The 15314-nt window shown below is 39.0% G+C and overlaps 1 protein-coding gene across 1 annotated transcript in view; it reads left to right on the top strand.

Moving 5' to 3' along the window:
* The window catches only part of LIMCH1 (LIM and calponin homology domains 1), a 175416-nt gene that overhangs the window by 120550 nt on the left and 39552 nt on the right, over nucleotides 1–15314 (top strand). Inside the window, exons 10-16 of the mRNA XM_066317063.1 lie at nucleotides 3433–3726; nucleotides 4995–5249; nucleotides 6549–6893; nucleotides 7584–7910; nucleotides 8465–8698; nucleotides 9621–9866; nucleotides 11001–11036. Coding sequence (XP_066173160.1) covers nucleotides 3433–3726; nucleotides 4995–5249; nucleotides 6549–6893; nucleotides 7584–7910; nucleotides 8465–8698; nucleotides 9621–9866; nucleotides 11001–11036 — 1737 coding nt within the window. The remainder of the gene's footprint in view (nucleotides 1–3432; nucleotides 3727–4994; nucleotides 5250–6548; nucleotides 6894–7583; nucleotides 7911–8464; nucleotides 8699–9620; nucleotides 9867–11000; nucleotides 11037–15314) is intronic.

Below are 15314 nucleotides of genomic sequence, written 5' to 3'. Positions count from 1 at the left end.
CAAAGAGCAGAGCTTTGTAACCCAAGCATCACTGTAGTGAAGTAGGAGCCTGCTTCTGGGGATTGTTGGAAGACATAGCAGAGAAGACACAGGGGCCAGAAGTCTGTAAGGAAAATTCTTTGTATATGAAAGGTCATATACAAAGGGGTGAGGAGAAAGGAAGAATTTAGTAATGACACTCTAGGATACAGGGGAGCATTTAATCATATTTCTTAATGTCTTATTATCTGAACATCTCCGTTTTACCTCTCTTCTTGGCATCAAGTTCAATTTTCCATGCACTAATTGCACTCAGCAATTCTCAGTTCCTCTTGTTTCTGTATTCTGATAATTTTTTCTTTCACCCCTCTTATTCCTCTGATACCAGCCTCTCTCTCTTGCCTTTTTTTCCACCTTAGGTTGTCAGTTTTATTTTAGTTCCTTAGAGTTTTTTACACACTGTTTCCTCTCAACTTATTGACCTCTGGAGGGCACCCACTGTGACTTTTGAGTTCTACAAGGCATCTAATTGTTCCTAAAGCTTAAAAACTCAGTAGGAGACTTTTCTGAATCCTGAACAGGAAAGATTTGTACTTGTATGCAAATATATTTTTGGTTGGAGTCTAAGGTCTTATCTCCATTGCTGTAGCATGTTCTAGGAAAGAGCTGCTTTAGTTAGCTGAATTAGATGCTACAGAAATGCATGCCAAAAAGTAATTCCCCTTCCCAAAAGAGTGAATTGTCTCTATTGCATGTTGTTTTATTGATGTGATTCTCCTTGCTTGCCTATTGCCTGCACATCTGTCTCTTAATTACTGTACTGTATATGAAAGGTAAGGATCACATTCATGGAGACACCCTAAAAAGAGAATAATTAAGTGTTTTTAAAGAGATGGTGGAGGGGAGAATTTAGGGGGAAATATGAGCAAGCGTTTATGATACATTAGTTGAAAAACAACATGGATTCTTTCCTTGACAGAGCATAGGGATCCAAAACCCTTCCATCAGTCTGAAATGCAGTAGAAAGATCCACAAGCCTTTATGAGACATTGCTTCAGGGAGTGCAAATGCCTGCAGTCACTTTGGGAGCACCTACTGTACCAGCATTGACCCATTTACTGTTTCTGCAACAGCTGGGTCAGGGTGTACAAGAGCAATTCGCAGCTAAATCTACTATTTTGTCTTTGCTGTCTATTCCATGGTAAACTAACCTTAAAAAAACAATTTTGAGACCATCATAAACTGTTTCAGGAGATCACAAAATGTCACAGCTAATCCTTGATTCCATGAAAAAAATAGTAAATTAAACTGATTACCGAAGTCTAGTTACGTACTAAAAGCTGTAAGTTTCTTATTGTAGTGGCTCATAGTTGTACTTTTGAATACTATAACTCAAGATTTCTTTGTTGTCAAAACCACTGCTCTCAGAAATGCTACATTTGCTCTCAAGTTTCCTAGCATTGGTGAACATGAGACTGAAAAATCCAGCAGTTTTTACTAAATAATCACTTGGTGAGCCAGCTGTTTCTGAAGCAGTTGTCAACACAAATATTCATGAGGTACAGGGACAGCAGTTCCCATTTGCAATGCTATTGGCCAGTGTTGTTCTGTTGCCTTCAGTGAAATCTTGATCCTTCAAAGAGATCTAAGGAAAAAGTTGCCTTTAGCTAATTTGAGACCATACTCCCCACATCACTAACAGGGGAGCCTGTGTTTTGCAGCGTAAGGAGGCAAAGGCAGATAGTTTTGTATGTCCTTTGAGCCTGAGCCAGGCTGGTCTGTCATGGATGGTTTATGGCTTCCCCAGAAGTTTCTCCAGCAACTTTGTGGTGCAGTACTTTGAAAGCAGCTGAGAACATAAAACAAGTGGTGCATGTAGCGGGCTTGCAGGGATTTGAAATGCTTTAAATGCTTTTTAAAAGCATTCTTTATAGTTTAGATAGTAGAGAAGCTCAGAGCAAACCTTGAGCTATTTAGATTTGCTTTCTTAATGCCAGTCTGTTTAATCCTTTGTGATCCCCTCTATTTCACTTTGTATAGCAAGATGTGCTACATGACAGAGCAAATGCCTCCAAAAGTACTGCATGGAACAGTCCTTGCTGCCCAACTTCCTAAAATACCAATACAAACAATTAGATTTTAAAATGTGAGAGTTGCTTAGCTCCTGCCATCTGTCTTTTCAGTTTGCCTAAGAGTATTGACCCTTACAAGTTAAAATAAGCTTAATCATTATGGGTACCAGCTGTCAAGTGTCTTTATTGTCATAATCTTCAGTAACAGCAAGGCTGTGTTGATAACAGTTGTGTTTCTGATGAAGGCAGGTGGCAATGTTTTCCAGGATGCCAATATCACTGGTGTTCTATCCTTGCAGCTACTGTATGTCAGCATTGGCATAGAGGGCTTATTCTGTAGGGAAGGAGAGGTTATTTAGGAAAAGACTCAATCATGGTTCATGCCAGAAGAAAGCAATTTAGCATACTGGGGTAGACAGCCTTAGTGATTAATCAGATGGGATTTTTTTTTAATAAAGCAGTTAAGAAAAACACCACATATCTGGTATTTCAGAGCTGAGCAACATTTGCCAAAGATCAGGTATTTGTATCACATTCCCTCCTTTGTTTGAAGTGTTCAAGAAGTTTAATGCTGCCAGTTACATTCACTGCATCTCATATGCTAAAATTTGTTCTTACTCGTTCTTCCAGCTATAGCTAAAATAAGTAAAGGTCCAACGTGTTGATTTTTGTTGCAGCAGCTCTCTTGTTAGAGGGTAGAATGACACAGTTCTTGTTTATCACAGCATGAGAAGGTCCTGCTTCATTCCTCTTTACAGCTCAGCCATCCTGGCTCCAGCAAGTTCCTACTGTAGGTTTCCCTTGCAGCCTCTGACTGCTGGTTATTTCCTGCTAAACTGTGACTGCAGTTATTAGTTTGCAGACTCTGACTGCAGGCTTTTACCCAGCTAGACTGTGACTGCAGGTTGCAACAACAGGCCCTAACCACAGACCCAGACTGACCTGACAGTCGTGACTCTCCCTTCCAAGGATCCTTCTTCTTCATGGTTCCCCTCACCAGCTAACCCACTCCCTTTTATCACACTGGTCTTTATTGGATATAGCTGTGACTGATCAGGGGAGAGGCTGAATTGGGTAATTAACACAGCTGTTACTTTTCAGGGAGGAGGTCACCTGTATTCCCTTCTACAAGTTTGTTGTTTGTTGTTGTTGTTTTTTTGGTTTTTTTTGTTTTGTTTTTTTTTTTTTTTTATGTAAAGTCTTTGTGAATTTGCTACTTGTATATGATAAGATTTATTTCTAGCTAGGCTTCGTGCAAGCTAACAGCAGCTTGTAGCGTATTTGATTAAGTGTGCCTGTTTTTTGATCTGGACATGAGTGCTGCATTGTCCTCTCCTCCCCTGGTGCATCAAGAGCTTTATTTAATTTTGCTCTGTGTCAGTAAAAAGGCAATATGTGAAGACCCCAGTGGAAGCACCCCAGACATCATCCTTCGTAAGGACAACCCCTTCATGACACATTATCAAGGAAAGGATTCTGGTTCAGAAGATGAAGCAGCCAGCAGAGTTCCTGATTTAGAAAAGGATGACTTTGCCACCCGGAGAGCCAGAATGAATCAGCCCAAAAACATAGTTCCATTTAACTCCTTTTTAGTTGGACCCTATACAAGTAAAGAGAAAGGCAAACTGGAAGATGTTAAAAAGCCATTGCAGATGGAGAAAAAGGAACATGCAAGGTGTGAATTTATGGTCTTACTCTTTCAATTATAATGCTTAATTTCACCATGATACATTGCTGTAAAGGCTACAAAAGCTGTCTTGGCTACAAAAAAGCCCTTACAGGTTAAAGTAAATGCAAATGCTTTATCATAAAGTGAACCAAATTAACTTTTTGGTTAGAATATGAGGAGAAGTTTTAATTGGCTGTGAGTGTAAATAAAATAAAGGCTGGACATTTTTGTTATCTAGGCTCATGTGACAGATCATGAGCATGAGTAGTGGAGAATAAACTTAGAAAATATGTTTTGCATCTCAACTCTTTTTCTGATCACTTTCAGTGCATGTTTTCTGGTGCATTTCTTTCATTTCATGCTCTTTTAATACCCTGCATAAAACACAGACCAGATGAGTCTTTGGTTAAGGCACTGAATATATATGCCTGCTACACTGCACTGAATTATGTTGCACCTGGTCCTAATGTGTGTTATACATCATTGATTTGGAAAATGGATCAGGGGTTGCAAGGCTTCAGCCTAGAAAAATCTCTTCTTTCTTCAGTTCAGTGATACAGACCTTTAAGAAGTTGCTGAACACAAATGTTTGCTAAGTAGAGATCTTTTTCAGGGAAAAAAGTATATGTGTTTTATTTATGCAAACAGATGTGATTCTAAATAAAACCACTATATACACATTATGGGGAACCTTGACTGTAACAAATGGTATGTTCAGAAAGCTTCTTCTAATCTTTAGGAGCTCTTTTCAATTTTCAAATGTCAAGTGAGCATTCAGTTGCTCCTAATTTGATTATATTAACATTTTCTAATGACTAGTTTGGCAGGATATCTGAGGAACACCTAACCAAATTTTAGTAGTCCAATGCTATTGACATGACTCTTAAGATCAAAGAAATTCTGTAGTATGTTTGAGAGCAAAACCTGAATTCACTGTGTGAAAAATATGCAAATTAGATATTTGTAACTATTTCAGAAAAAGCTTATTGCAGAAATGCTTAATACAGTAATAACATAAAGATTTTTCTTACTTGAGCTGGGAATAGAAGTTCAAGTGAAGAAGTGGTCTCAGTAGGGCATGAGTGTGGTAGCATAGCTGATAGGTTTGAACTTCAAATGATTCATTCCATGTTTACTTCCTAAAATTAACATGAAACTAATATTATAAATTCAGTTTTATCTTCTTGTGCTCTGAACCTCTTCTTTTGACACTGATTTATAATTGCTTCCTCAAAATATCTTTCCTTGCTGAACTGGAATATGCATTAAATTAGAAGAAGACGGGTGCACATGACATCAGTAAGGCAAATAGTTACAAGCAAAGAGAACCCACTTCTGCAAAGTGAGAAGACTGAGTCAGAGGAGGAACAGCAGGTGAAGGAGCTTGAAAATGAGAGAGATGATTTGGCGAAACGGAAATCTCAAAGCATCCTTCCTCAGCTACAAGAAGATGTGCCTTTTGTCAATGCCTCTATTACAAAAGCAGATCTGGAGACCTGGAAAAGATTGAAACTGTCAGGGGAGCCCAGGTATGGTTTCTGCTTATGGACTGGATTGGCACCCTGGGAAGCATGTTTGCCACAATCTGCTGTGTGTGCTTGTGATTTTAAACTTGAAGATGCCTTGTTGACAACCAGTCCTTACCTATTTCAGTTTTCAGGAGGAGTCCAAACATCTGTACAGATATGCTATCTGTCATGAAATGAAAGTGTGTCCATCATTTAGAGCACTATAGTAGTTTCACAGTCACTTTTCTTGTTGATACTCTTAAGTCAATATCAGAGATGTCCCTCTTGTCACGTGGCTGAATTTCCTTCAAAGCTGCTTGAAGTTGAGCAGCAGAAAGTTCCAAGTGGTACCACTAATACACTAGCAACTACATTGCTCCTTACCAAGCTGTCTTCAGGACTTGGAGTGTTTTGTACCTTGGGAGTATTACCTGAGGATCAGCATCTTTGCATTAATGTCTCTTTGCTCTTTTGAAACCTGAGCTGATATGTCAGCATAGCATTGTACTCCAGTGCTGTGTAAATACACCAACACCGTTTCTCACTGCAGCAGGGTTTCAGGAGCCTCATTGTATGGTGTTTGTATGCTCTTGTTGTTAACAAAATCTCTACAAAGGGAGCCAGTATAAAGCAGTTATTCTAAACCGTTTCCCTATGGAAATGGACTATAACATAGGCAGGTGATTTGTGACTCCAGTAGGAAAGGAAACAACTCCTAGTCTTCCTGTTTAGGTGCATGCCATTTTCCAGTTAAGGATGGCTGTCTGTTCTTGCACTCTTCTAACAATGTGGTTATTGTATAAAACTTTAGCTCTAATAAATCGCAACTCAATCAATCTTTCATCCTAAAGATATTAGCAGTCTCTCTGTTACTTTTAAGGTGATTTATTAAAGTCAGGATTCAGTCTGTTTGGTTTAGGGTAAGTGAATTGCCCTTGGTAGTGGTCCCATGCCACTTTCCCTCATGCCAAAGTGAGTTCTAGTGCCATACAGTCACATACAGTGCGTGGCCTGGCTATATGTGAGCAGATAAGAAAACTGTGGCTTTGATAGGGTGAAGAACTGAGTTTGGAACAGGCCATATGCTACATTCCTTGCTTTTAGGAGGTGCTTCCATGGATGTACTCCCCGAGTTTTCCCCACAGGCCTGCAGTATTTTTGCATTTTATATGTCACTTGGGACTCAGTATGGCACAGCTGTTTATACCTGTGTCCTCAAACTTTAAAATAAAACCCCTTCAAAACCTTTAGGAGCATTTAATTTGTTTTATTGTGAGGGTCTCATGTTGGGGGCATTCTTTTATTCCTCATTATGACCAGTGATGAAGATTTCAGATGTTCCAGCAACACCCTGCCACCAGCTGATACCACGGTGAAAGCGGTAGCCCATGATGATTTTGCTGTCCGCAAAACCAGAGCAAACAAAAAGTCTGGTAGCCCCAAACAGAAGTTTGTGCATTTTGGGCCAGTGACTGAGATTGATCAACAGAAATGGGACAAGCTCGTTATTGGCAGAGCTTCATCCAAGAGTGGAACAGAAGAGGAAAGCAAGAAAGACAGTGTGGGGAGATCCTCTGGTGTTGAAAGCTCTCCTTCAACCACTGCTGTCAGTCTTGGGTCTGCTGAACACAGCAGTGAAGTATCTGAGCCAGAAGATGAGTCCAGGTATTTGGTGTGGTTTAGGAAGTGCTACTGAGCTGTAAATGAAAACTGTTCTTGCCAGATGCTGATCTGCATGGGAGTGAACTGCAGCATAAACCCGAGAGCTGTTGACGCGCATGGCCTTGTTCAGAAGGCATCTGATGTCTTCACAGTATCTTAACATCTTTAGGATTATGCAAAACGCTATGCACAGGTCTTCAGAACACTTGCTCAAAATTTCTGGTGGGCAGTGAAGTCACTGGTATCTCAGAGGCTGAGCTGTCATTCATGATTTTTCTGCCGCTTGGATTCCAGCAGCTTTGTTCTGCCTGCTTTCAGCATATTAGGGATTTGTCATTCAGCTTGCAGGCCTTGCTGATCTTCAAAAAATGTTTTTTTCAAAGCTAATGGATTTACTTTCTTTTTGAAGATGGTGTACTGCTGCTCTGTGTTTCTGGCATTTATCTGGAGAAGAATTATCTGGGTCATTAACGCATTAACAGATCTTATATTTCTTTAGTGTTTCTTTAATCACTTAGTCTGTGGCTGCAGCAAGAATTTTTAATTAATGCTTTTAGCAAGCAGTTAATTCAGTTAAGTTTGTGTGTTTATAAAACATTTGCAAACTGAGTTAGATTACTCCTTTTTCTTATCTTTCATTTGACCTGAGAATGCCTTTGTCTGTCTCACTCCTCCTCTCATTCTCATCACTAGTAAGGGAGGAGTCAAGTCAGGTACAGATGACTCTTGCAGGAGAATTCCATCACCTGTACCAGCTTCTGATGTCATCTCTGAGGAACAAACCCCACAGAGTTTGCTCAAACAGCAAGAAAGCACCAAGGAAGAATGTGACAGGAATTTACCAGATATTGAGAGAGATGATATGTTGGTTAGAAGGATGGGAACTTTTCCGAGGCGTACCACAAGCTCCATTCCCATAAATTGTCCTGCCCTGTCAGTAGCTCCTTACCTGCTGCAGCAGCAGCAAGAAGAGGCTGTAGCTCGTGAAAAGGATTTGAGGATTCCACAGGAAGGAGGAAGGTCAGAGAACAGAAGCAGATCCCTCTGAGCCTGGTTTGTGTGTGGTGTTGGCTTGGATCAGTCAGCAGTGTTGTCCCATTCTTCACATGGGCCTTAAAGATGTGTTTTAGTCATTCATCATGGCATGTGTTCTGTTTTGTGAAACTACTTACAAGAACGTATCCTATGAATATAAAACAGCCTGTTTTCTTTCATAATATTTAAGTACTTCAGTTGTTAATTATTGCTCAGCATGAAAATAGTCCTTCATCTTTTGGGGGGATTTCTTTTGCAAACCATGGTGCTTTGTCTAGATTTTTATGCCAGCTTCCAAGTGAGTAAGTTGTCACATAGACTTGTATGCAATCCCAACTTCTAACAAATCACCTGCATAAGTGTGGAGTTCAACCTAATTTCCTCTTACTCCCTGTGCTGTGGCTAAAAATGCCTAGTTTGCCTAGTTGTCCATCATTCTCAACTTTATTTTGAGTAACAGTACCTCACATTGCCTGAGCAGCCAGTTGCTGTACAAGTGAGCATTATCATGGAACAGTGTCACTTGTCTCTCTGAGCAGTACTGTCACACAAGAAGAGAGCCAAGAACAGCTTGAAAACCCTCAACTGCAGAGCGATGGAACAGAAAACAACATGAAATTTCCAGATCCACAAAGAGATGACATGTTAGCCAGAAGAACCAGAACTTTTCTTAAGCAGCCTGGGCCCAGTGTTAAGCAGTTCCTTCCCATGCCATTTTCAAAGCAGCAAAATAAGCAGGGCACAGCTGCAGAACTTGAGAAGAAAACCATGAGGTAAGAAAGTTGTGTTTTTCTGTGTCCCTGTGGGCTGTCTGTCAAGATGTATATATCAGGAAATCTGCTGGTGGCCCAGTAGTGGTTATTTTCATACTCATCCTCAGGTTCTCTGCTAATTCTTTCTGCTCAGTAGAAGGCAGTAGAAAGTTTCTGGCCCCTTTAGAAGAGCCATGTGGAGTCTCAGAGCAGCTCTACCAGATGTGAAATTCTAAAAACATGTGGAAACAGATCTACATAACAATTACATTTGCATAGGTTTCTGATTAAGTATGAAGTAATCATTACAAGTGTGTCCAGCTAGAAATGGAGATGCTGCATGTAGTAGGTTTGATGATTGTCTAAGGTTTAACTAGTGCCGGTGACTTTCTAACAGGAAATCTAGGGCTCCCAAGATTCTTCCTGATAATGCTCAATGTCTTTCTAAGCACCTTTGTTCAGATGTTTGAGGCTGTGTGAGTGTTGAAGTTTTTGAAGAGAGTTATCATTTGGTGGTTGAGCTACATGCAAGCAAGAGTGGAAAGGTTCTTACTCATCAGCTTCTTCAGGGTACTTGAGGAGAAGGATATGCATGTGCCTGTACAGACATGGATGAAAAGCTAGCTTAAATTTCAGCTAGGAGAAAACAAATCTGTCATCTACCATAGAATTCAACAGTGGCTGGGTGTTGAAAAGACTTAGTACTTTAATTTTCAGTGGCGTTATGGACAGTTTATTTTCTGAATTAGAAGAATGGTACAAGCATTTGACTCTTAAAATTATGGTTTTTGCTCCTACCTCACTTAGCTTGTTCTATGTCAGCTACTTGGGTTTGTAGGGGCTGGTTTTTGTTAACTTATAGTTAGGCTTTTCCTTATGTATGTGCTATTTTTGAAACGTTGCTTAATCCATCCCTTTGCACTACTGCCTTTGGCTCACTCAGGCCTGAAAAATGTCCACAAGGCTACACTAATAGCTCTGGAAAACCTGCAATAGAACCATCTCAAGAACAGCAGCAAGGGCAGGAGGACAGTCTCCCACCTGCAGGACAAGATGAGATTATTAGTAGCGCCCAAGTGGCTGAAGATGGCCACAATGAAGTCCATTTTGGTGAAACACCAAAGCTTCAAGAGATTCCTGAGGAAAACAAAATGGAAACACTTTCATCCAAGGATGAGCATCTGCAAACGTGAGCTTTCTGGTGTGAATCACACGGCTTGTACACCCCTGTGTGCACACTTCAGAGTTCAGATTGTGCACTGCCTGGTGTGTTTTCAGTCCACACTAAAACACTGTATGTCAGTAATATACATTTTAGAAACTAAAATAATAGTTGTGTAATGCATTTTATTTTGAATTTTAAACATATTTTATTGAAAGCGAAGTGAAAGGAATGTTTGATTACAGTATATATGTTAAATTGCAAGAAACGTTTATGAAGAGGAGATGCTAAAATGGACTCTGCTTATTGAGATATGCTTATTCTATTTCTCCCATGATTAGAAATGTTGTAGTATTGACTTTTGTGCTTGATGCTCTTTTATGGTAAATCACAGATATAAATATGTGGTTTGCATAGCTCTAAACAAGACTGTAATTTTAGTGAATGCTGCTGGTTTCTGTATTACCAGTAACTTTTTTCAGCAATACTTCCCTGCCCTGAGGAAAGAAAACCAAAACCAACTAACAAAAACCAAAACCAACCAAAAAGCAAAGAAAACAATAAAAATTCCAAACCAACCAACCAGCCAATTAACCAAAAAAATCCCGAAAAAAACCTGCCCAAATGAAAACAACAAAACAAACAAAAGAAAAAATCAAACAACAACAAAAACTAAGGAAAAAAAAAAAAGGAAAAAAGAAATATATCCCTAAATACAAAAAGAAAAAGGAGACCCTATGACTCACTCTCTGACTATATTTGCCTCTTTCATGCTTCAGAAATAGTGGTACTATGCACTGCTGTGGAATGTAACTGTTAACTTTTGTCTCCATTCATTGCATGTATGTCAGAATGTAAATGGTAAGACATTTTCTATTTTCAATAACTATTTTCTAAACACATTTTAGGTATACTTCAACAGATTTTTATAATGTGGGGCATAAGTATGTGTTTAAGGAGGGATGGGTGGTGTTCTCATGTAGTTTGACCTCAGGATCATCAGGTAAGTCTTGTTTGATGAATACATAATCCCTGAACAGTATGGTTCTATTTTGGTCAGCTTTACTAGTAGAAGTGACAGTTGTGCAAACTTTATGGGTCCAGTTGCAATTACTACTTAATGTATTTATCCACAATCTAATTTTATATTTGGTCTTGTAGATTCGGCCCCAGAACTGCTGTGTCTGATGACGCAGAGTAAGTTGTCTTGTGTTCACAAGATTCTGTTTTAAACAACTTACACTGCATGCTTTCCCATCTCTCTACTAATTTAAAATGCAGTTGAATAATGCATCATTATTATTTTGCAGTGTTTTGGCAAATAAATTTTTCAGACAGCACTGAAAAATGGAATGCAATATGGCTTACATTGAAATTCAAAATAATTTCTATATAAAAGCCCATAAAAATAAGTGTAATACTAATGTCCAGCTGTTGCTTAAAGTATTGCTTCCTCTTTTTTTCTTTTATTTTGCCTTGGTTTTCTTCTGAATTTCCATTGCCTCTAATCAGCTACAGGTAAAGAGAGTTGGGTTGAGTCTGGGTGTTGAAGAAAAAAATGAAGTATAAGGAGAAACAGGAAGAAATAAATAAATCTCAAAGCAAAATAATATCACTGTGATCTTCAGAATAACTACCAGGAAGATACATCTTTGGCTGAGCCTTTACTCTATTTAAAAATTTTATATTCAATCCCTTCCAGGTTAGGTTTAATTTAATAATGTACTAAATGTCAGTTTTTAAGCTCTTCACCTCAATGTGTCATGTTTCATAGAAGGAGTAGAACTGACATATATTACACTCAAAAAATTTAATTGTTCATGTATACCTACAGACTTCAGTACAAATAGTATGCAATGTCATTTGGAAAGCTCTTTGGAAGTATTAGCTATTTAGAAGAGAAATATTTGGGAACTACCCACGTAATAATATCCTTAATGTCCTTCTGTTCACAGAAATGCACATGACCTTCTCTGTCTCCCAGATTAAATCCCAAAATAGAAACAGTATGGAAAATTGTGGGGGTTTTATAATGAGTATACACAGAGACTCCTGTGCAATTTTCACCCTTTCCTGTAATGATAAAGCTTAGAATCATGGACTGAGTGTTCTTTACCAGCTCTGTAATACCTTTATGCTGAGCAAAGCCTCTGTTCTCTGACTACAGAGTAGACATGATCATTTTCGAGCAGCAGGAATCTGTCAGGTCAAATTAAGAGATGAGATAAAAAGAGCAATATAGCATAGAAGTGCTATACACTTAACAATGGGGATGTTCCAGCTATTTCAGAAAGCCTGCCTGTGTGATTGATTTTTTATCTCTGCATGTCTGTATGAAATGCAGCCACGTGAGAAGGTACATGGAGGTGCCTTCAAAGAGGCATTGCAATGAGCTTGGTGACATAATGTGAGAGTAGCAACAATCGATAAATCATATTGCTTATTCCATATTGATTCTGGTTTTGTTTTAAAAAGCAAAACAATTAATGTTCAAACCTCATTGTCATCCTTTCCAGATGTGCTACAGTTTACAGAGCAACTATTTTCCTATATTGTCTTTTAAGTTCTTATGAAAGTAAGACTGTGTTTTCCCTTCTGAAGACCAAGTGTTTATGAAGACTCTAATAAAACTTGGCTCTCAAGTAGGAAATAAATTGAACTTACACTTAAAATGCTTTTTAAATATTTGCCAAGTCCCCATTGAAAACTGTAACTTGAATTCAGTCTTAGACTAGATGCTCTTTATTCCAGCAGCAAAACTAAGGACCCTTTTATCAGACTGTCGAAGTTCCCTTTGCTAGTTAGAAGAAAATTAGATATTATCATCAGCCCTGGTCTGTCTCAGGGTCCAGAAAAGGCAATACTTAGTGTGTTGCTGCTGCTCAGGCCCATTCCCATCTTCCAAAGAGGGAATTCAGGTGGTACCCTTACAGTCCAATGTGAGTTTAGCTCAGTTTATTGAGCTCAGATTTTTGAGTATTAGTTTACTAGAGTCTGATTTTGAACCATTCTGTCCCTTTTTATGTTTCGTTGGAGTTTCTTACATCTTAGTATGACTGTAAAATGGTAATGCAGCCACATAATGAATGCCTTACATAAGGATTGTTAGTATATTCTCATAAAAAGGTTTTTTACCTTATCTCTCACTTTTAAATTAAGTAATCTAAACACCGAAGTCCTTCAGTTTTTTTTAACCTAAAATTTATTTAGATCTGTTAAAAAAAAAGTAATTGTTGCATGATATCACTGACAAGAACAACTGTAATTTGTGATAATAAAGCAGTGTAGCTTGAAAATCCCAGCATCCCAAATACACTGTTGTATCTGCACAGTGCTTTTTCCCAGGTCACTGTTAGAATGGCAGGTCTGGTACACTGGTCAGCAGAAAGGCCTCTTGCTTCAGGACAGAGTTTGTACACAATCTCCAGAGCTGTGCTAATGGCAGAAAGTTAATGAACTTGAATTTGGTGCAGTTACATATTCCCTGTCTGCTTGTATGCTGTGTGCCTGCTGGCCCAGCATGTGGTCGAGGGAAGGAGTAAATCTAGTTCTGTTCATGGAGGTGTTAGTGATTGTCTGGAGGCATTTGTAGATTATACAAGACAGAAGTAGGAGAAAAATATGTGGGACTCATAGTGACAAGTGTCTTTTGATAGAAGCTCTGAGTTTTGGCCTCTTTGGTTCTTTTCTGAGGATGAGCTTGTCAGGCAGAGAAATTGATGTAGACCTTTCAGTTGGCCTTGTCCATGTACTCAGGAAAGGAGGTTTTTCTCCTTGAGGATTACTACATGCTGGTCAGAGTGGAGCACAGTGCTTTGAGATGGGACTCCTTCCAATTGCTGTCTCGGGAAGATACTGTTGCGGAAAAACATGTTGCTGCAGGGTTGAAGTTTGAACCCAGCCAGTTGTTTATCCAAGACAATGAAGGCCCAGCAGCAGGAGGTGACTGATGGAGTAGGAGGTGCATCTAGGGATGTAATGTATTTTGAGTTTGACTCCTGGCCAAGGCTAAAGCCTTTTTCAGAGAACCTTTTTTACTGCACTGTTAATAGTTATAAAATCTGTTGCTGTCTTTGTGCACCCTGTGAGACCTGCATGAATTCAGGGAATGTATATTAGACTTACATTAGGGAATTCAGGTACTCCTGCTGGAAAGGCAAGATTCTTCCATCCCAAATGGCATTCTGCTAGGATCAGTAACCACCATTTCAGGTCTTACCTTTTCTCCTACTGCATGTGAATGAAAAATTCTTTGGACATGAGGAAAGATTACAAGAGAGGAGCTACACAACTAGTTTGACCCAGTAGGCACAAGATATCTAATCCTGAACACTAAAAACTTTCCCAGGGTGAGTTTCAAAAGTTCATAAACTGGCATAAACCAAGAGTGTCTAAATAAGGAGTAACTTTATTTCAAGTTATGCATCTTCCAACCTTCCTCACCAATCTATCAAAGTTTTAAAAAACAACAACACTTGCCATCTCTTTAGGTTGTTATTTAGGAGTGTTCCAATCCAATTCTGAATGATGCAACTGTTAAACTAACCACAGAAAAACCCAAATTAGTGTAACCCTCAGCATTCTGTTTAAGGGGTGAAGCAGAGTAATATGTTGACAGCAATATATTAACTTCACTGTTCATGCTTAAAGGCAATAAGATGTTTATTCTGTCCTTCATTTCTGAATAAATACCTACTTAGCAGGATGGAATCTGTGCATTTCCTTTTCTATACACTGTCCAGACCTTTCAAGTTTTTCCTTGAGAGTGGCATTCCTGTCTTTGCTTGCCTGAATACAAATGGTGGCTCCTAAATATATGCACAGCTTTCCGTGACTATTCACTTTAATTACTGTGGACACAGTTGCCCACAATTTTATCTTCATTGGGTGCTTCTCCTGCTAGTTGGCTCATTGGCTCACGTAAAGCTGCAGGTTATCATTTGAGGACTGCTGTGAAATCACTTGATGTGGAACTGCATGGCTTTATTTTAAGTTTCCTTTTGCTTTGAATGGCACAACTGAGGTCATGTTTTACTAATAATAGGTAGTAGAGGTGGAGTAGTAAGCATGTTATCTTTGTGTGAAGTTCTTTATATAATATAAAGAGATGTATAACATCAAACCATAACCTTTTTTTTTTTTTTTTTTTTTTTAACTCTCCAAAGGTCAGAGGCACAAATAGGAAAACCTTTTTTTTTGTTCTGGATGTCATATTTTCCTTGCTAGGTTAGCTGTATTAGTAAGTTGGTGCTGGTAGTACTGGATTTCTTCAAGGCAGGGAGGGGAGGACAGGGGAGAGGAGAAAGTACCATGCAGTTTGAACCAAGCCTGCTTCTCTGGGTTTGCAGCAATAGCATTTAGCTGGCCATGCTGCCCTGGATGTACTTCTCAAGCCTTCTTTTACCCTGAAATGTAAACTTCTGTCTGTGGTGTTAATCTGAGTGATCTTGAAAACCCATTGAGTACAAATCTTCA

Source organism: Sylvia atricapilla, chromosome 4, assembly GCF_009819655.1.
Source record: "Sylvia atricapilla isolate bSylAtr1 chromosome 4, bSylAtr1.pri, whole genome shotgun sequence".
NCBI lineage: Eukaryota > Metazoa > Chordata > Aves > Passeriformes > Sylviidae > Sylvia > Sylvia atricapilla.
The sequence above is the reverse complement of the archived record's forward strand: the minus strand, read 5'-3'. Positions and strand labels throughout refer to the sequence as shown.